General features: G+C 33.6%; 1 protein-coding gene across 10 annotated transcripts in view; it reads right to left on the reverse strand.

Annotated features, from left to right (window-relative positions):
- The window catches only part of LOC128231469 (RIMS-binding protein 2-like), a 147,973-nt gene that overhangs the window by 25,305 nt on the left and 99,983 nt on the right, over positions 1 to 22,685 (reverse strand). For 9 of the 10 annotated variants that reach the window (XM_052944335.1, XM_052944338.1, XM_052944340.1 and 6 more), the window contains 5 exons: positions 11,980 to 12,102; positions 7,387 to 7,491; positions 5,945 to 6,386; positions 2,496 to 2,600; positions 608 to 757 (listed from right to left, as the gene is read on the reverse strand). In XM_052944335.1, coding sequence (XP_052800295.1) covers positions 608 to 757; positions 2,496 to 2,600; positions 5,945 to 6,386; positions 7,387 to 7,491; positions 11,980 to 12,102 — 925 coding nt within the window. The remainder of the gene's footprint in view (positions 1 to 607; positions 758 to 2,495; positions 2,601 to 5,944; positions 6,387 to 7,386; positions 7,492 to 11,979; positions 12,103 to 22,685) is intronic. The other variant, XM_052944337.1, reaches the window with a different exon arrangement.

The following is a 22,685-nucleotide window of genomic DNA, read 5'->3' on the forward strand; positions in this document are numbered from 1 at the left end:
TCTATGTTATTGTCTTATTAAAGAAATTCTAATTGATATAACTAAAAGACAGGTGACATGCACTCCAACCTTGCTATCCTATCTAAGATTCTAAGTCTTACATGCAACAATAATCTAAAAGTGCAGAAAAACGAGAGACTCAAATTAAAGACTCGGAAAGCCACAAGTATAGAGGTTAGTTTTGTTTGCGAATATCCATCCAAGTTAAGAAGCCGTCTAACAAAACCATGTTGTTAGAAATCATGCTTAAGTGAAACCGTTTTACTTTCTGCTTTCAACATATATGCTGAACGGGGCATTCAGCATACAACTGCCTTTTAATCAGGCATAATGAACCAGCGTACACTTAATCCAGCCAAAATAATGGACCTTGTGCAGAAAAAAACTCAGTTTTGAACACTGAAAGTTGTTAACAAAGACAAGACATTTATTTCTACTAATTTTGTTTTACTAAAACGAGTCAAGCTTAATAAAATGGTTTCACGAATAGTTAATACACTAAAAAAACTCCCTAGCTGATCTAGGCACCACTTCCAAAACTGAAAACTAAAACCAGTCTAGTCTACAAAATCAACAAAACAACAAAAAATATCATGCGCCCAGTCACCTGATTTGGAACTTTCGTCAGAATCTGATTGAATTTCGAGTTCTTTCAATTTTTCAGCAATAGCTAGCAATTCTGGGTCTTCGAATTCACCCTTATCCAGATCCGGCGATAAATTGCTAGTCTGGTTCACATCATCGTCATCTGCGTAACCTGAACCAAACTCTAGATATTGTAGACTGGTTACGATTTACATTTGTAACAAGCTTTGCATTTGGGATTTGCTTATGTGTGGGAATATCATAAAAGCAATGATTTGAATATTTCTCAAACAAAATAATAATCATATTGATATTTTTATTGTGAACTTATCAGCGCAGACAAATCAGGAAACAAACAAAAAATGACTGAAACAAAATACATTATGTTGTTATATACAATTTTCGCTTTTTTTATATCGTTTAAATGAAATTTTGATTTGCACAATATCAAACAATATATTCGATCAATTTCTATCAAAATCTAAGGCCAAAACAAAATAGTTTGGTTAGGGTTACATCCATTTCAAGAACAGGTAGGGTAGGTAGGCATTTAGTTTTATTTTTTATCAGACTTTTATTAATAATATAAGAATGTTATTGTCATCATAAGAGAATAGTGATAAAGTAATCTTCTGTATAAAGCTTTAAAGGTTTTAAACTACATATTAAAACATACACTTATATAAAAATATTTTTAGCCAACTGACTATAAAAATGGTAGGGTCAGCACGTATATCGTAGGTAGGGTCGGGTAAACCCCAACCAAATGTTGTTTTTTTAGGCCTTATAGAACCCATAAAATACTGTCAAGTAGTGAGAAACTTGAACTATTCAGCATATTTCTTTATTTGATTTCTTCTCCAAATAAAAACTTAACACCATCTATGGGAAAAAATCAGCAGTTGCAGATAATACCAATAAAACAATAATTCTGGAAAATTGTCCCAAAAAACAGCTTAGTGCAATAAAACATCCCATAATGAATATGAATTGCTCAATATATATGGCATTCTTTGGCTAAGCGGTCATGAAAAATAATAATTCAAGCACGCTATGCTGGATGAAACTGTTTACAATATTTTGTGTCAGTATTGTGTAACATTTCATGGAATTTCACAGATGGAAACTCTTTCAATATTAAATTTCATTACCATTGTTCCAATAACGAGGAATTATTTAGCCATAATTAAAGCACCAGTGTATATGAAACCTTTAAAATGGTTCTTAGAAGGAAGCATTATTAGTTGAAGGATATATTTTAAAGCATGATTATTTTTATACACCAGTACCTTTATTCATAAATAAATAAAAGATATACATAAGTAATAATTACAATTTTTTTTATATTCATAAGTAAATAAAAGTTATATATAAAATAATAATTACAATTTTTTAATCGTTCTTGGGAACTGTCCAATAAATGAGCGGAGACCAATTTACTAGATGACTTTAAAAGGGACACAAATCAAGAAATATTGTTCACATGTGATGAGATTTGCTATTCATTCTTGTAATGCTGTAATAACATTTGTACAATGTTTCAAAAGAAGATTTTAACAAAGGCACCTCAAGCAGATGTCTGTCAGAATTTTTTGTTCTACATATCAAATGAATTTCTTGAATAGTATTTTGAGTAATGTCTTAGCAAACAATTTCGCGGAATGCCAAAGCCGATATGATGTCAAAACCATCAGAGCTAGCAAACACTTTTTGATGTTTTTTTTTAAATTTGTCCAACTAAAATGTGTCCAAATTATGACCAATATTTCAAAATCCCTTTTTGGAAAACAATATCTTTTAAGGCTTAGATAATAACGTTACTTTCTTCAACAGATTAAAAACACTTTATGTGAATTCCTCAACATTCTTTACACTTTTTTATATAAACGAGAGAATTTTACGAAAAATACCTGTATCAGTTCCTGCAGACTTGGTAGACTCTGAGTGTTCTTGGCCATGATTGGACTTTCGGGGAGCTGACTGAAGAATTGGGGTGATCTGACTGGCTAGCACCTCTGAAGAGGAAAAAAAGTATTGTTCAGAGATTTAATTAGTAATTTCACAGAGTATATTAAGTTTGCATCCGATGACTTCCTGGTTACTCACTGAGGACTGGGGCTTCTATTGAAGTTTTATTGTTGGTTTAACCATGACTGTTATAACTGAATTGGCCTGGTAAGCAACTCTTGGAGGTTATAACTGCACTCGATCTTAGACTGGTAAGCAACTCTTGGAGGTTATAACTGCACTCAATCTTAGACTGGTAAGCAACTCTTGGAGGTTATAACTGCACTCGATCTTAGACTGGTAAGCAACTAACTCATGGAGGTAATAATTAAACTAGCTCACAGACTGATAAACACCTCTTTGAGGTTATACCTGAACTGGCTCACTGACTGGTAAACACCTCTTTGAGGTTATACCTGAACTGGCTCACTGACTGGTAAACACCTCTTTGAGGTTATAACTGAACTAGCTCACTGACTGGTAAACACCTATTTGAGGTTATAACTGAACTAGCTCACTGACTGGTAAACACCTCTTTGAGGTTATAACTGAACTAGCTCACTGACTGGTAAACACCTCTTTGAGGTTATAACTGAACTAGCTCACTGACTGATAAACGCTTCTTTGAGGTTATACCTGAACTGGCTCACAGACTGATAAACACTTCTTTGAGGTTATACCTGAACTGGCTCACAGACTGATAAACACTTCTTGAAGGTTATAACTGGACTGGCTCACAGACTGATAAGCACTTTTTTAATGTTATAACTGGACTGGCTCACAGACTGATAAACACTTCTTGAAGGTTATAACTGAACTGGCTCACAGACTGATAAGCACTTTTTTAATGTTATAACTGGACTGGCTCACAGACTGATAAGCACTTTTTGAAGGTAATAACTGGATTGGCTCACAGACTGTTAGCACATCTTGGAAGTTATAATCAAATTAGCTCACTGACTGGTAAGCAACTCGTGGAGGTTATAACTGCACTGGCTCTGACTGGTAAGCAACTTTTGGAGGTTATAATCAAACTAGCTCACAGACTGATAAGCAACTCTTGAAGGTTATAACTGGACTTGCTTAAGACCGATAAGCACTTCTTGAAGGTTATAACTGAACTGGCTCACAGTCTGGTAAGCACCTTTTGAAGGTTATAACTGAACTGGCTCACAGTCTGGTAAGCACCTTTTGAAGGTTATAACTGAACTGGCTCACAGTCTGGTAAGCACCTTTTTGAAGGTTATAACTGAACTGGCTCACAGTCTGGTAAGCACCTTTTGAAGGTTATAACTGAACTGGCTCACAGTCTGGTAAGCACCTTTTGAAGGTTATAACTGAACTGGCTCACAGTCTGGTAAGCACCTTTTGAAGGTTATAACTGAACTGGCTCACAGTCTGGTAAGCATCTTTTGAAGGTTATAACTGAACTGGCTCACAGTCTGGTAAGCATCTTTTGAAGGTTATAACTGAACTGGCTCACAGTTTGGTAAGCATCTTTTGAAGGTTATAACTGAACTGGCTCACAGTCTGGTAAGCATCTTTTGAAGGTTATAACTGAACTAGCTCACAGTCTGGTAAGCATCTTTTGAAGGTTATAACTGAACTAGCTCACAGTCTGGTAAGCATCTTTTGAAGGTTATAACTGAACTGGCTTACAGATGTTTCACAGACTGGTACCACTGGTAAGGACAGTAGGGTGAAAGGTTCCCAACAAAAATGCTCGAGACAGAAATTCTATGGTTGCTGTTTGATGTTACCACTATGATGCATAAAACATTGAAGGCATTGACTTTATTACGTTTTGATATTATGGACAAAAAATAATTCCCAAGATTAGTTCATGATGTCCTTGTTTAGCGAATTAGTCTCGCATAACGGCTCTTAAAACCCAGGAATGAGAAGAAACTGAGGTCACAATCAAATAAATTCCACAAAGACGACGTCCCTCATGAGCGTACTTAAGTAAGACATGTCTGCAAATTTATTACGCAGCTGCGAAATCAGGAAGACATATTTGGGTGCTATTATCATTTAAACCTCTCAAGCATTGAATAAGCCGTTTGCTAAAAGCTTTCACTCATAAAGATATCAACTTATCTGTCTGCCTTAAATGCATTTTCAACAAACCATTAAAATACTTTATACTTTTAACAGCTGCCTGTATCATACAACAACTCCAGGGGAAAAAATCTGTACTTGATCAATGTTCTTGATCTACAAGATATGAATGCAGAATTTGATGCTATTAACAAGCATTAAAAAAAATGGACATTATAGATAGTCGATCGTGGGTCAGGCACCTTTTAACATGAAGCAAACAAATTCCAATGATAGCGTTACAAGAGTGCGCTGAGCAAACGACAATGCTCATCTGTTGTTTTTCAAATATAAATTATTAAAGGCAGAGTTATGGGCCTTGCTGAACAAGTGTCCATTTTTTGTGGCAACATGTATACTAAGTTTTATTAAACGAAAAATGACTTTTAGCCTGAAGTCAAAGTATTTGCACACCAATAACCAACTGACGCTGAAACAGAAGCTACTGATGCCAAGGCTATGAAAAATCTAGACTGTTTTTCTTCACTATTAAAAATATGATGGCATTTTGTTTAAAGGTTATAGGAAGAAATGTGTGGGTTTATCTTTTCCAGGCATTTTAAGATGATACATAAACATAATTATGATGAATATATTTGATGGAAAATTGACTTATCAATATTCTGACACCGTTTTTACCTACTTCAAAGATTTTCCTACAATTCACTTTCAGCATTTTATTCAAAATTTCAGACCCCAAGACGTCAGCGAATGTTACTCACATTCTCAAGTGTAACAATCGCATAAATAACACAGACGAGATGCATCAACATACATCAGTGTCCCAAAGTATCTATGTTACTATTTAAAGGCACTGCATGTGAGTTGAATCTGTCATTTGTTAAAGACAATTAAGTTTCCAAGTTTTTATCTTAATTATAACATACAACATAAATTACGATTATCCATTGAAGTCTAGACCTTTAACATAATGAAATTAATAAATCAGTATTACTTTAAGTATAGTCCTAATACCTGCTTCCACAGGGGATACATTCAATAAACAGCTAAGATTTCACTGAATATTAAGCTTAGAATTCAAGTATTTTGACTGGACTGTATAAATATCTGGCTAATTTACTGAATGGAATTACTGAGGCGTGTCTAAGGAAAAAGATAATAATTATATTGATTGATCTGATCCTTATTCTTAACCTGAAGTCCTTACAAATTATCAAGCTTAAAAACTTTTTTAACACTTAGCTCAAGACGAAATCAAAGTTGTGGAATTATTAGGAAGCGACTCACTTACCAGATGAATGTGAGTTCTTTGCAGAGTTATGGGCCTTGCTGGCAATGGGTGTACTGTGAGCTGGCGATACTGGCTTTGTAATGGGCGATTTGATGGCGGGTGATTTTGATGGTGTCTGAGACTTTAGTTGTGAACTTTTCGATGGCGTTACTGGTGATGGTGATTTTTGTAAAGTTCCGTTCACAACAACCGGACTGGCACGTGGTGATTGATTAGGTGACGACGTAGATGAAGGCGCAAATTCTAAACTCCTTCCTGTCTGAATTTCAGCACTAGAGATATTACGAGACTTAGTCACTGCTTGTGTTCGTAACTTTGTGATTTCCTCATTCAGTTCCTGCTGTTTTAAGCTTTGTTGTTCACACTGCGTTTCAAGTCCGTGAATTTTATTTTGTAACGATGTTATTGCTGTTTCGTACTTGTCTCTGGCACTTTCTTGGATCTGTAAAAAAGGCAAACATTCATTTACATGTTTAAATCATAGTTTATACTTTACAATTTTAGCTCAACTATTTAGACCGTTATAAGTTGAAATGATTCGTATAAATCACATTGAAGTCCTTTTCCTGGACAGAAACCAGTACTGGATCCATAATAAACATTTCAAATTTATCTTTATCTAAAGAGTAATATCTGAGTGTTTTTATGAGACCAACAGGGCCTTCTTACCCTTCTTTGCCTTAGCTGTTACCTGGTTACTTCCCAAGGGCCAGACCCTGTTTTTCCCCAAAAAATAGCCTAAGAAATTCCCCATTTTCAAAAGAGTAATAAAATAGAAAAAAAAATAGCCTAAGAAATTCCCCATTTTCAAAAGAGTAATAAAATAGAAAAAAAAATCATATAATGAGAATTCATTAAATGATGTTCCTGAGCGAAATATATACATCGTTGTTGATATTTTACTCCATTTGTTAAACCAAATTGTTTGAAATAGTAATCTGAGAATTATTTTCCAAAACTGAAAAAAGGGCTGGTAAAAGGGCCATGACCAAAAAATCAATACACTGATATAATCACTGATCACAGATCTAATAATATACAAGCTTTAGTGTCCTTTTGGAGACGCCATTTAGAACTGAGCCCCTAGTGGGGTTCAAACTTGCAACCTCTTCAACAGTGAGAGACAGGCACTGTGCCTGCCCTAACCTATTATAGATGGTCAATACCTTGATGTTTTGACTTTAGTCTTTGTACTGTGTCCACCTGCACTACGTCCACTATCCCAAACAACTCCTTATCCCCACTCCTTCTACCACTGAACCCTTACCACAATCCCAAACTCCCTTAACAATTACTCGAACCCCTATCTTTAGTGACAGTCAATATCCTACTATTTAAACTGTAAATTCTGTACATTCTTGTCATGATAGTCTTCCATCTGCCATTTTCCCGGTAACCCCAATGGTCCCCATTACTCCCATCCAGACAAGCCCATCCCATACCTTTTGTAGATGGTCAATCTCCTGTTGTTTAGACTGTAGTTTCTGAACAGTGTCATGATAGTCTTTTTCAACCTGTTTTAACTTCTCTGTAGAAAATTCTAGATTCTGAAAATAGATAAGGTTAAGCATGAGACATTCTTACTAAAATCAAACATTTCAGAAAAAATGGTTTCAACTATCAATTACAACCTTCAATGGTTTATAATTTTAATACCATAACATATATACAATCTAAAGTTAAAGATAATTATGGTAATGATTTCTAGGTATTAACATATGCATCAAACATCGAATTTGTGCATGTTAATGTTTTTCTTATTTATTTTTTTCCGATAACAATTCTTGATATTGACATCGATCTAAAAATGATTGCATAAGAGCTATTGAAAAGGGTTTCAGGAATCATTTAAGTTACAATGCTGTCTCCATAGCACAATAAATAAATATAATGTTCTGCAGTTACTGCAAAAATATTCCAGATAAAGATACAGTTGATCAAAGTGTGCCTTTATTGTAATTTCATCATCATTTAACATCAAAATGACATTAATAATGGCTTTGTTTGTCATAAACTAGCTGCAAGTAGATAATATTTATTATCCATCAAACAATCACAATACAAATATAAATGAAATCGTAGACTAGCTTTTGCAAAGGATTCAAATAATACCAGAATACTGGAATGGGTATACTTTTAAATGGGAGTATAAAAATATGAAGAAAAATTACCTTTAATAGTATTTTAATATACTTCATACTATCCATCATGCTTTATCAATATTAAATCTCCAATATTAAATAAATGCTGCACAATGATCATTACAATAACAAAGAACCAGAAAGGCATTCGCCATCCAATACCAATAAATTACTGCCAATAAGCATGATTCTGCAAATATAAACAAATGTGTGGTCACCCGATTGGTTTCCAGTCGGTCCCTGACAAAATCAGTGCTTCATCACCTATTTTCTGCAGTCAATTTTCTGGACCAAAGCTGTTAAGAGACACTCAATATTGCTGATAACAATTTGGTTACCATGGTAACCACTTTTGAAAATGCACTGTATGACCATTATCAAATATATGCTGTTCAAATAAAATTATCAATTATTTTGCAAAGGCTTTTTTATGACAAGGCCTAAAAAAAAAATACATTTGGTTCGGGTTACCCGACCCTACCTACAGAATAGGCGCCGACCCTACCATTTTTATAGTCAGTTTGAAAAAAAAAGAAGGAAAAAATATTTCGTTTTTTTTTTTTTTTTAATTGCTTTTCAATATGTAGTTTAAACCTTAAATGCTTATACAGAAGATAACTTTAACACCATTTTCCAATGATGAAAATGATATTCTTATATAAAGCCTAATAAAAAAAAAAAATAAAAAAAATAAAAAGCCTACCTACCCTACCTATTTTTGAAAAGGATGTAACCCTAACCAAACATTTTTTTTTTAGGCCCAACTGTAACAATGAGTTGAAAATTAACTACTTTTTTTGTAAAATAACACATCCATTCTGCAGCTTTTATGCCATAACCAAATTTAAAATCAAATTATATATATTAAAATGATAATCATTAAAAAATATGGAAGTAAAAAGACTTTGATCAAATTATCCGCGCTTCTTCAAAAATAGTATATCAACATAATTTACTTTTTGTTTTACTTTTTATTCATTTGGAATGAAAAAGAATTGCTTCAGAGTTTTCAAGATATATTTTTTTAAAGTTTCATCTCCCACTAAAAAGCAGTATTGAGTTATTTCTATTCAAGAAATGTCAATAATTTAAAAAGTATGCTTTTATAATTGTCTTGACTCATCGTCTTCCCATCAACAAAGAGAGATGAAAATATTGCCGGAAAGAAATAAACACAAGGGTCAATTTTAGTGTCTCATCAGACACATTCAAGGTTTTCTAAATGCTGCTCAGCATACATTCATCAGACAAGAGCGCCATGGAGTCACCCAACAATCGTCTGTTGTTTTTAGGTCAAATAGGGGGCATTACTCAACAATTATTAAAGCCAGAGTTAAAGGCCTTGCTGTCTATAGCAACATAATGTGTACCAAGTTTCATTTGAATATACTGAACTTTGTTATGGCAATGGTTTAAGTTTATCAACACCGCCAACAACACCCAAAATGATGAAGGCACCAATTAATTAAAAACCATTACTTTTTTTTTCTTTGAAAAATAGATAAGCTAAAAAAGATAATCATAGTGAATGCATTAGATCAATATTAGCCTCTGCGAAGTTTATATCTGATCATAATTTACTAAAAAAACAAAATTTTCTAGGATTTCCTTAGACATATTTTTCAAATTTCATCTCCCACTCATAAGCAATTTGCACTGGAAAGCAATTTTAGAAAAGTGCCATTATTTAAAAAAAATACACTTAATTCATACTCAGAGAAAGATGAAAATATTGACAGGGAAAGAAAACAAACACCGCGGAGTGTCTCAGACACTTTTAAGGTTTGTGGAATGATTGGGATTAAAAATCAGACGAAAAACCATAGTTGGCTATCCGAAATAGTTGGAAAGGCCATTTCTATCATTCGTTGATTTGGTCATTGAAACTGTGCAATAAATATCTAAATGATTTTTAAAATGAAATTCCAAATCATTCGGCACACCACAGGCCCTGAAATACTGCTGAAAATACTATCACAATCAATTTTTAGCATAAAAGCATTGCATATTTCAAAATTACTAATGTTTTAATCTTTGAAAGAGCATATAATTCTCTTGTGCATTATGTCAATTAATGTAATTGCTCAGTATTTTAAAGAAAACTACTTTGAGTGAAAAAAAATTTGACCAACTTTTTTTAAATTTATACATAATCTCTGATAAAATGTGCTTTTATATAAAGTAGAAAAAACACAGTCTCACAGTTCTTGCATGTTTTTAATTCAAAATTTACTGGGTTTGTCTTATACTTAAATTTAAAAATAGCATCGGTATTATATTTAGTTTCTGTACTAATCAAGTGGACTTTCATATGCTTAATATACACACTATAAACTGGGAAACCATTATGCACTATTCTTAGGTAAACTCAGCTGAGCAGGGCTTTTTCTGTAGTACCCACGGGTCTGACTATCGGACCCATTCCCAAAGCAAAATATAAGATATTTTTCCCAATCTTAAGAAAAAAATCCCAATCCAAAACACAAAAAAACAATTTTATTTTTTTTTAGAAATTCTTTATACCTGTACTGGTTCATTTTCAACAGTCTAATAAATTAGATATTTACACCCCAAGAATTGATATTTCAGCCATTGTGGGTCTTTTAAAGAGAAAATAAACTAATATTAAATCATTTCCTAATTCACAGGAGACTAGACAGCTTTTTCTTTTCACTGTAAAATTTCCCAATTTCCGCATTTTCACGACGCAAAATTTCCCAAAATGTCTAGGGTCTTTTTCCCAAAATGGGCAGAAAAAGCCCTGCTGAGATAGCAACATAATAATCTTTTAATTATGTTAAATGATGTATTATCCGCCTCATACTAGTTCATATCGATAGTTCTAGACTTATTTTAAGGAAATACTGTATCTACCTATTTTGGGCCCATCTGGTGTCTAGTCCCTTTAAGTCAATTAATCAAATTTCCATTTAGAATGCTATAATATGGCTTCAAATATTAATATTAAATATCAAATATTAGCTATAATTGATTTTCATTCACTTTGGAGGCAAATGATCGATTTTCAACAATACTTGATCATCATTAAAACCCGATGAAAAGTGACTCAGAAGTTGTTCACGCATATAACAAAATGGTCCATTTGTTTTGTGCATTGATTTCTTAAGTTTCCAGAGATATCTCCCCATAACACTTTTATCTACCTTCCACTCAAACTGGGCATTAGACTATATATACACCAAACATTTTATGTAACTTGTGGGGTAAAAGCCAGATAAAATATTGAAGGTTTTGGTCACTTCTGCCATTAATACCACACATACACCCACCTTTAATTGGGGGACTGAATTCTTCCTCTTAGCAAACTTAAAATGATGTGGACTGTACTCACATTTAGGTCCACATACACCTAACATTTATTTCTATACACATTGTAATATATAATATATAATTTCCAATAACATCTACATTGTAACTTGTCAGCTAGCCTAACTTGAACATGCTGAACAACAGTTTCTAGGTTCTGAACCATCTTTTCAACCCCTTAATTATACTCATGATAAGCCTTTTCAGACTTTTAATCTTTCCCCTTAACCTAATATTTCAATTCCAATTACACCTAAATTGTCTCAGCTTACCTGAACAACAGTTTACCAGTTCTGCATCTTCAACTGGAGAACTGACACCTCCCTTTTCATCACCTCACACTCGTGGCAAGCCTTCTTCAGACTATTAACCTCCCCCTACATCTAATATTTCAATTCCATTTGCACCTAACTTGTCTGAGCGTACCTGAACAACAGTTTCGAGGTTCTGCACTTTCAGCTGGACACATCAATCTTTGCCACCTCACACTCATGACAAGCCTTCTTCAGACTTTAAATCTCCACCTACACCTAATATTTCCATTACACCTAACTTGTCTGAGCGTACCTGAACAACAGTTTCGAGGTTCTGGACCTTCAGCTGGAGAACGGACACCTCACTCTTCGCCACCTCACACTCATGTTGAGCATCACTCAGGCTTAATCTCAAGGTGCTACATTCCTCGTTCACCTGAAAATTAATGATTTAACATTTGTAATAAGTGCTGTGTTTCTATGTTGCAACAGTGCTTGTTAATGCACATACATGTATATACCAAATGGTGAAAAAACTTTAACAATGTATACTGAGATATTAACCCTTTGCATGCTGGGTAAATTGTCATCTGCTCAAAAATGTCGTCTGGTTTATTCTAAATTTCTTTCAATTTACTTAAAACTTTGGGGATATATTGACTGAGTGGCAAACATTTGCAAAGCCTTTAAAATCGCCATCAGCAGCTTACAGGGTTAAAGATACAGTATGAATTGTTATTGTTGAGAACCAAACAGGGTTTGAACATATATATTGTATGGATAATTCTATTTCATATCTTATTATTTATATTTATCTTCCTAGTTGTTGCAGGCGGTTGTATTCAACAGCTGATATAAATTGATCAATCCTGAGGAAAAAAGCAGGGGATTTTGGGGGCTGCAGCGCTGGGTCAAGGAGCATTGAGACCCTGTGGGTAGAAAATGGTCAAAAATGGTTTTGGGCATTTCAGGGATTTTTTAAAATGCACCTCTGCAACATTTAATTGACATTTCAGGGACCTTCTTAGATGCACCTCAGCAACACATTTAATTGGCATTTTAGGGACCTTGTAAAGTGCACCTTGGCAACACATTTTGCTATTTCAGGGACCTTGTAAAATGCACCTCCGCAACACATTTAATTGGCATTTACCTTGTAAAGTGCACCTTGGCAACACATTTTGCCATTTCAGGGACCTTGTAAAATGCACCTCGGCAACACATTTTGCCATTTCAGGGACCTTGTAAAATGCACCTCGGCAACACATTATGCCATTTCAGGGACCTTGTAAAGTGCACCTCGGCAACACATTTTGCCATTTCAGGGACCTTGTAAAATGCACCTCCGCAACACATTATGCCATTTCAGGGACCTTGTAAAGTGCACCTCGGCAACACATTTTGCCATTTCAGGGACCTTGTAAAATGCACCTCGGCAACACATGTAATTGGCATTTCAGGGACGTTGTAAAATGCACCTCGGCAACACATTTTGCCATTTCAGGGACCTTGTAAAATGCACCTCGGCAACACATGTAATTGGCATTTCAGGGACCTTGTAAAGTGCACCTCTGCAACACATTTTGCCATTTCAGGGACCTTGTAAAATGAACCTCGGCAACACATTTTGCCATTTCAGGGACTTTGTAAAGTGCACCTCGGCAACACATTTTGCCATTTCAGGGAACTTGTAAAATGAACCTCGGCAACACATTTTGCCATTTCAGGGACCTTGTAAAATGCACCTCGGCAACACAAGTAATTGGCATTTCAGGGAACTTGTAAAATGAACCTCGGCAACACATTTTGCCATTCAGGGTCATTGTAAAATGCACCTCCGCAACACATGTAATTGCCATTTCAGGGACCTTCTTAAATGCACCTCAGCAACACATTTTGGTATTTCGGCGACTTTCTAAGACACCCCATACCCTCCTCACCCCTGAAAATATCTTTGGATTTACATCAATCTCAAAAGTGCTCCCGGAACCTCTAAATATAGTTTCCCTATTAGTCATAGCAAAACCCAGAATGAAAATATTTGATTTAATATTCATGAAGTTTTGTTTTTAGCTTAAAATCAATATACATTGTATTTATTCAGTTCCGGTAATTCCAGATGGCTGTTGTTTATGCCTTTCGGTTATTTAATTTTCAACCAGTGCAATATCTCACACATTTCCTATCTGTCAATTTATGCATGGAATTCACACAGCATGAAAATGTCTTGGAGCGATAAATTATTGCACTGCAAATACCTGAAGCATTTTTAAATTAACGCCCCCTGCAATACAGCGAGCTGTTGACAATTGTGAAGGTTTTCATTAGTCTGGTCTCAAAATGTTATAAGGGTGGAAATGTGACATCTGTGTTACCCCCCCCCACAGCAAATTTTCAAAGAATACTTTAATACAGTAATAATGAAAGAAATCATTTTCAAGCATTCTGAACGGCCAACATTCATGAAATAGCTTTATATATAACCAGTTAAACATTGCAAGTACCACTCACACAGTTGACGAGTAGTTCTGATACACTTTAAGTGAGATTTATCAAGATACAATGCTAAATTGTACAGCCTTCAACTTTCATTCCTGATTTTGGGATTTACCGTATAAGCATTTGCCATTTTGGACTAACCAAAATTTACTTGTGGGCTGGGGAACATTGGAGTATATGCCTAGGTTTGCCTTTAATTCAATTATATTTCCCCAGAGCATAGCAAGCAAATGTCAATGCTTGTCCAATTTTTTCATTAAAACAAGGGAGATAACTCAACAAATACTTTAACCAGAGTAGTGCTCCACACATATATGACTCTGTAATGTTTATCTGTGCTGTAGTCTTCAAAATTGCCCACTTATGTTCATTATAATTTTTAATTCTATTTATAGTGGAAGGGCTGCAAAAGTTTTTGAACACCAGCAAAATTAAAACAACACAAATTATGCTGTTATAATTGTACATACCTTTTAACTCATCTAATAGTAAAAAAAAACATTTTCGAAATAGTTGGGATGGCAATATTTTTCAAAATACTTTATAATTATTGATTTTTTAATGTGTTTTTTTCTTCAGAAAATCACATTCAAAATCTTCAAAATCTATAAAGATCTTATGTCAAAAAGCATTCATATTATTTGATAGCATAAACAACTCTTAAAAGAATATATATGCACCCACCTCTCGAAAAAATGGGAATATCTTTCCTTGTAATTTGGATGGCAACATGGTTCAATAAACTGTCTCGAGACTTGTCGCACTTGAAAATCACTTCACAAAATTACATCTAATATACATAACAATCCACAATCACCACTTATATTTTTTACAGTATGCCACTTCTAGGAAGATATAATTCTATTTTGTGAATTCCTGATAATATTCTGCGTACAGATTCAGTTCCAAATAATTTACGAAGAATAAAGATGTCTAAAAATCTCCCATAAAATCTGTATGACAATTTTACCAAAATCCAAGATAAAAACATGTTTTCACACACCAATTTAAGATAAGTGACCTATGACATTTTTATCAAAAGCCAAGTTAAAGATATCTTATCACGCACCAATTTAAGATAAGTCCTATCAAAATCGGAGTAAAAATAACTACAAGCTCTCTCTGAGACCAATTTAAGATTCTTAACACCAGCTTCCACTAAGCCGACCAAGATGAAAAGAAGTTGCATATAATATTCAGGCAAATTAAGCATAGCGAGGGCAAAATATATTGTTTATGTCTTACGTCATAAAAAATTTCCCCCAAAATTGCATCGAAAAATGTTTCTTAACACATTGGTCAATGAATATTTCATGAAGTCATTGCTACAAATCACACCACATCTGAATCTATGGTAAACCCCAATGGATAAAAAACAGTGAATTATTTCCAGAAATAAGTTAAGATCACGACTGATAACCCAAAAGCTGGGATTTTTTACGACAAAATCTGGTTAAAATCTAACAACATTTCCTTTCAGTACTGTAATTTTCTCTTATATCAATTTTCCTTGAACATTTCAAATAGCGCTTATAACTATTTAGCTCAGTATTTTCTAAGAAAAATCTTTAAACGCTGAAAAAGGAATTATTTTCAAAAAAGAGCTTTTAACACAATCAAGTAAGCTTCGAAATCTGCCAAATCTCTTCCTTCTCTAAAATCCCTAAACACCAAAAAAGGAATTATTTTTAAAGAAGAGCTTTTAACACAATCATTGAAGTATTAGCTTCAAAATCTGCCAAATCTCTTCCTTCCGACACAATTATCAGGAATCTCAAGCTTTCAGCGCCAATTAAAGTTCTTAATAACAAGGGGACTAGGCTTAATTTCTTGAAACTTACAGAGAAGACCGAAAATTATAGGGGACGGCACGCTGATATATAGATTTCCAATGTCAGAGAAAGTGATCTATACATTCCTGTGAACAAAGAGATGATTGGAAACATTACAAGGATATTGACTTAAAATTGTTCACAAGAATTCTACATTGCAGATGCATGAAAAAGCGCTGTCACGCAATAATTGAAAACAGACGGTCATTCAAACAAACCCTTTGTGGGACTTGAAAATAAAATTTGTTACAATTATATCATACGATCACTTTTTCGAACATTAATATTATCTATTTGGAAACAAATTAATTTATTGGACAATTGATCAAATACAGCTAATAAGAATTGTCTAATCAATATAACGTGATTCAAATATTTGAGGCCCTCATAGTTGATTCATAGGTCTTTGTTGTTACAAGAAACTACTTAAGGCAGGAGAAGCTCCAGGATTTGACGTAAGAGGGGCGTAACTTATGGGCGTAACCTTTTGACTTGCCTCCCTCCCTCAGAACCCTCAAATATTTTATTCGGTTTAAAGCCTTGGGGGTGTTAGGGGTACCCCCTCTACTGAATTTTTTTACATTATTTAATTTAAATAGAGTCCGAAATAGTGCAATTCGGGCATATTATATTATTTTATTTCTCCTTTAATTGAAATAAAAAGTTTTCTTGGACAAATTTAGAGGGGTAGGGGGGATTTTATCAGGGCTTCATGAAATAAGCCCGAGCTTGTGTATATAGCAGTGAAAACTACTGCTTTTTATACACTTCTAGCTTTTTCATCAAAATTTGAATGCAACAACCAAATTTCAGGGTACCAGCTCTGCTTTAAAAAAAAAATTAAGCTTAAGAATGATGTTCATGGAATCATGGCCCAGAATTAAAGCAAACCTCAGACAACTTTATTGTGTTTCTTTTAAATTTTAATGAGAAGATGCAGTCTTCGAAAACGATTCTGTCTTAGTAAATACATAATTGCGTTTTCACATGCTGAACCCTCGTCTGATGGACATAAAATTTAGTATGTCGCATTAAGGGATCAAATGAATGAACGTCACCAAAAAGTTAGATCAGTTTTGCAACATTTTCTTTCATTTGCTTCAGAAACAGCCACACTTTTTATGTTACAAAATAGATGATGTGATTGGATCTTTTTTTGTCTAAATATGGGCACATAATTACCCAATTTCCCCGACGTTCTATACAAAAATAATACCTTAGACTATATAAATGCAGGCTAATTATAGATCTCTTTGAAGAATAGCCATGTGAAGGTATCTAGCTTTTATAAATACATAACTTTGCTCCAGGTTATATATAGTTCATATCTTACAAATGAAACAAATTTGTTCAAAGGGAGCTACAGCGACTTGTTGTTTATCATTGAAACGCACATAAGTTGATCATTAAGAATAACATCCCGGCCAAATATATGAATTGAGTCAATTATGTACACAAAAAAACAGAAAAAGAGTGCACAAAATATATATGGCTCTCAGATAACAAAAATTTAATGCCACTGAAGCTATAAGTATTATTTTGTTTAATTATTTCCTGCATGTAATAAATGCTCAACAAGAGTCCCACAGCAAACAAGAACTGAGGTCTTCTAAAATCATTTCAATTGAAATTATGAGACAAAACTCAACTTTCATCAAAGGCAGAGTTATGGTCCTTGCCTTACATATGCATATTGGTTTAAACAATTGTGTACCATTTTTCATTCAAATATTTTTGAACAATTATTAGGGTAATGGCCAGGGTTTCAAAAAAATGCCCGAAACCAACCTCTGTAAGTTATGACATCCAGGCTATATGACAATACCTCATTACCTTTTTCTTTGTTTTGAAAAACAAACCAGGTAAAAAAAAAGGTGATTACCTTCGAAGGTTCTCCGGCATACTGCTTGTGTATGGGATGAATGCAATGATGCTGCGGATTAAGTTTTCCAGTACATGCGCAAACCTGTCCCATTTTTATTTATTTCACTATGATCAAGTCTTATTGATATATCTCCTTATTTATTGATATATCCGCATGTTATCATCAATATTATCTCAGTGTCTCCCATGAAAACTCTCGGTATTTATCGACATAATATCCCTGTGTAAATATCGATATATTCCCAACTTATCGATATACTCTTTTCTTATAATTTATCAAATAGAGTTTCATTTAAAAATGACTTATTTCAAATTGTGCATCACAATTAAAACTGTTTTTTAAGCTCATGAAGTCAAATGGCAACATACACTACTGCAGCATCACAAAAAATCCTCATCTTTGTAAAATTTCACATTATTTATTCACATATGTACAATTTCCCATGATTTTCATAATTGTCCAATTTCAAATAATTTTCAGGAGGATACAAAATATCATCATATTTAACTAGAGAGTGTCAGTTAAGGTTGCGCAGTTTTTCAAAAATCAATTGTTCCGCTTAAATAAATGGAACTATTCTATCTCTACATAGATCAAACATAAATAAATTATTATGGAGTAACAATTTGTACCTGGCGGAGACACATAACAGTTAATACAACTCTTTGATAATCAAAACTTCAAAAGCTTGTAAATATCCATTTAATGAATTCACAATACTCTTAAGTCCAAATCGTTTTGTGTTTTTCAATGTGTACTCATCAGAAGTCAACGGTTAATAATAAAAAGTTATATTCAATTAGTGCTCTTTTGTTTGTTACATAAGTTTTTTCTATGTCGGAAAATAGCTGTTAGTTAGTATTATTAAGTTTAACCAACTTGAAATAAAGATTATCTTATCTTATCTTATCTTAGTCCAAATAGTCCTTTAATAATTTAGCTACCCGAAGACGAATGTCGATCGAAGGCCAAAAATGATACATTATATAAAATCACGCAAAAATAATGTCAGAAGTGAATAAAAAGCAAGATCTGCAAAACCATGAATGACTTCGTTTATTCCACGCTTTCTTCTGCCTTATTCCTGGCAATGCTGCCATCATCGCTAGCAGACGTGCAATTTGCGAGAAGACAAAACGTGATACCTCGTAACATGACACCTGTTACATTTCCATCGTAATCTTACAAAAGTACACTGTCATTTGCCTGCTGAAGAAGCCATATTTGATTAAGTGAAATAGGATCTTTTCCACTTTCGATGGAGAATAATTTAAATACCTAAATTTTCAACAGAAAGTTTAATTGAAAATATGATGCCAGTGGGCAATTTAAATTTTTCAAGTAAAAATAACTGTCATTTTTTCATTGATTTGTTACCATTTTTTTCACAGGAAGATTTATTTCGTTAAAATATAATCATACATTTAACAAGATTTCTGTGAAATTTGATGTGCCTCCTGTCAGCTACTGACCATGATGTATGTTCATACCAAGTTTGAGGGATCAACACAAAGTTGTTTGATAACTGTTAATTGATTCGAAGCAAAAGTGTGAAAATGACATGAAAACCTAAATGTGTACAGGTATCCTTTTTGAGAGACCATGCGAAAGTACCCCTGGTCACAGGGATCGATCCCACAAACTCTTAGTTTAATATACTTAAATTTCTGTCTAGCAGGAATGTGATAAAAGCTGATAGCTTATAGAGTCACTCTCAAGAGTCTGTTTCCTGGGTAGAAACTTGAGTACTGTGTCCATTTTGAGAGGCCGTGAGAAAGTACCAGTGGTGAGAATCGAACCCACAACCTCTTGGGTGAGAGGCAGACACCTTTACCACTAGGCCGCTCTCACCCTGCAATAACTCTTTAGTGAGAGGTGGGCATCTTTACCACTAGACCACTCTCACGCTCTCACAACAGAATTTATCATAAATGTCTCAATATTATAAAGTCCTCAATTTCTACAAGTTAACGTAATGATTTTCACGGCCATCAAAGTACATACGTTACAAGCATTCACATTTATTACCTTGTACTTGAAGTCCTGAAATCGGCACCAGACGATGTTGATAATTTTCAGCATCTCGACATGAAGGTTCAATACAAACAAGTGACGTCCCACCTCCATCGGACCCAGATCGGCACTAGACGTGCTCGCACTCATGTCACAGTATGACACGTAACGATATGTCATCTAACTAAGTTGTCGGTAAGTTCATATTCCATTATAACGTAGTCATAGGCACAGAGGATTTTGAAATGTAAACCTTCATTGTTTTGCATACATTTTCTTTGTTATTTCGCCTTTTCGTGTTCAAGTAACAAGCTTTTTTGCTTTCAGAATTCAAAAAGTCAGACATCATTTAAATATTGTCAATGTTTTGTATACATCCATGAGTATTACACGCACAAATTATCTCATATCATGTAAGAATAACAATCGAATGTCCAAATTCTTCCATTTCCTCTCCTTATAAAGTTGAGCATTTTTCTCATATTATTTACAAATCCTTTGTAGGACTATTTCTTAATAATGACGAACCACAATTTAGTCCAATCTTCACAACATGAACCTGTATCAAGTACCACTAAATTGAAACGAGAACGTCAATTAAAAAAAAGTCTTGACCTCGTGGTCATTGTTTAATATAGGTATATATACTTACTATTTCCTTTTTTTTCCCAAGCATAATATTTTAAACTTCTATAGAGAGATAAAATGATATATTTGAAAAGCTTTATCATATATTAGTGTTATGCAGAACACTAAATACTTTTTTTGGACCTTAAATTATAGTACATAGTTATATATCTATATTGAACACTCCTGGATATATATTTAATTACGCAACCATGGTAATGCACAACAGACATACCTAGCCTTTTTATGACAAACTGACAAAACCACCTGGATAATGATTTACAAAGTGGACAAAAAACGAAATATAAGGCAAACCATGGCAACCAATTCTCTTATCACAAATAATTGGAATCGCTAACTAAGTATTAACAGCTAATGAAAAGCATGATAATGGTGCTTTCTTTTGCACAATAGCACTTTTCTTGCATGGTTGAAATTTACCTTTTGGAGTAATATGTTCATGAACTGATGAACTATATTCATGAACTCTGATTATTTGTTCATGAATGGTCATGAACATTCAGATTATCCATTAATGAATATGTTCTTGAACACTAATTATTTGTTAATGAATGTTCTTGAACACTGATTATCCTTCAATGATTGTTCATGAAGACAGTTTTTCATTTTAAAATGTTCATGAACAATAAGGTGAAATGTTCATGAATAATAATGAAAAATATTATTTATATAAACAAAGATTATGGAAATTTCATACTTCTGTTTTATAAATGTGACTATTTAATCTGGGAAAACCAGGCCACAAATGAAAATGACCTAGAAAGAAAAAAATCACAAGCCAACATTTTATGTGACAGTGGTTTTATTTAAAATGTCAATTAACAAAAAGAAAAACAAGAGTTAAATTAAAACCTAAATATAACGCTTCAAATTAATGCTGATTTTGACAGAAACTTGATTTCTCACAACGTAATTTTCCCTGTGGTATGGTTTTCGCAGAGTGCATTTCAAATGTAATATTTTCATCATTTAATTTGAAAACTTTGAATGACAAAATCGAACCATTTTAGGCCAATACAGTACGTTTAGTCTGCAAGTTTTTCTTTATGACATAAACTCACAAATTATGAATCCAATACAAATAAATATTTCAGTGATCTCGACTGGAATAAAACTGCAAATGTATCTCCTGATGTTAAACAAATCACTGCAAAACAATCAGAAAATATAATCTGAAATATCGGTGAAAGCATTAGATTTTTATCTTAGACAATCAAATTCAAATTACATTACAAATTCCACTAGAGAAATGGAAGAAAACATATTATCCCATCCGTATGCTTTGCTAGTCTCTGACAATCTGGCTTTTTACATGTTTTTTTCTTACATAATGTTATTCATATTTTATACGTGACTTCTATTTATAATTGAAAAACTTCTGTTGTTGTTTTTTCATACAAATGGGGCATAACTCAAAAATTATAAAAGCCAGAGTTATGGGCCTTATTGTACACTGCATTTTATCTCTAGCAACATGTGTACCAAGTTTCATTAAAATATCTTGTACAGATGCATATTATCTCAAGCAATGTGTACCAAGTTTCATTAAAATATCTTTTAAAAAAATACATTTCACCTCTAGCAACATATGCACCAAATTTAATAAAAAATATATGGTACACATGCATCTTATTTCTAGTAACATTTTTTTATGTGTACCAAGTTATATTAAAATATCTTGTACACATGCACTTTATCTCTAGCAACATGAGTACCAAGTTTCATTAAAATATCTTGTACACATGCACTTTATCTCTAGCAACATGAGTACCAAGTTTCATTAAAATATCTTGTACACATGCACTTTATCTCTAGCAACATGAGTACCAAGATTCATTAAAATATATTGTACACATGCACTTTATCTCTAGCAACATGTGTACCAAGATTCATTAAAATATCTTTAAGGGTGTACAATGAACTATACTCAAGGTTGAACAAATTGCACAACTATAGCCAACGCCCCCAGCCTGAAGGCTGTCATAATACTCTGACAGCTTCCCCTTTTCATTTCTTCTAAAAAACAGACGCGTTAAAAATGCATGGCTTCCATAATTTTAATTTCAAAGACAGGAAACATTTTCTCTAAGGACAAATGGGAAAAGCAGTAATAATGTTTTATTTCTAACAAATGCCAACTGG

This window comes from Mya arenaria, chromosome 4 (genome assembly GCF_026914265.1).
Source record: "Mya arenaria isolate MELC-2E11 chromosome 4, ASM2691426v1".
Classification (NCBI taxonomy): domain Eukaryota; kingdom Metazoa; phylum Mollusca; class Bivalvia; order Myida; family Myidae; genus Mya; species Mya arenaria.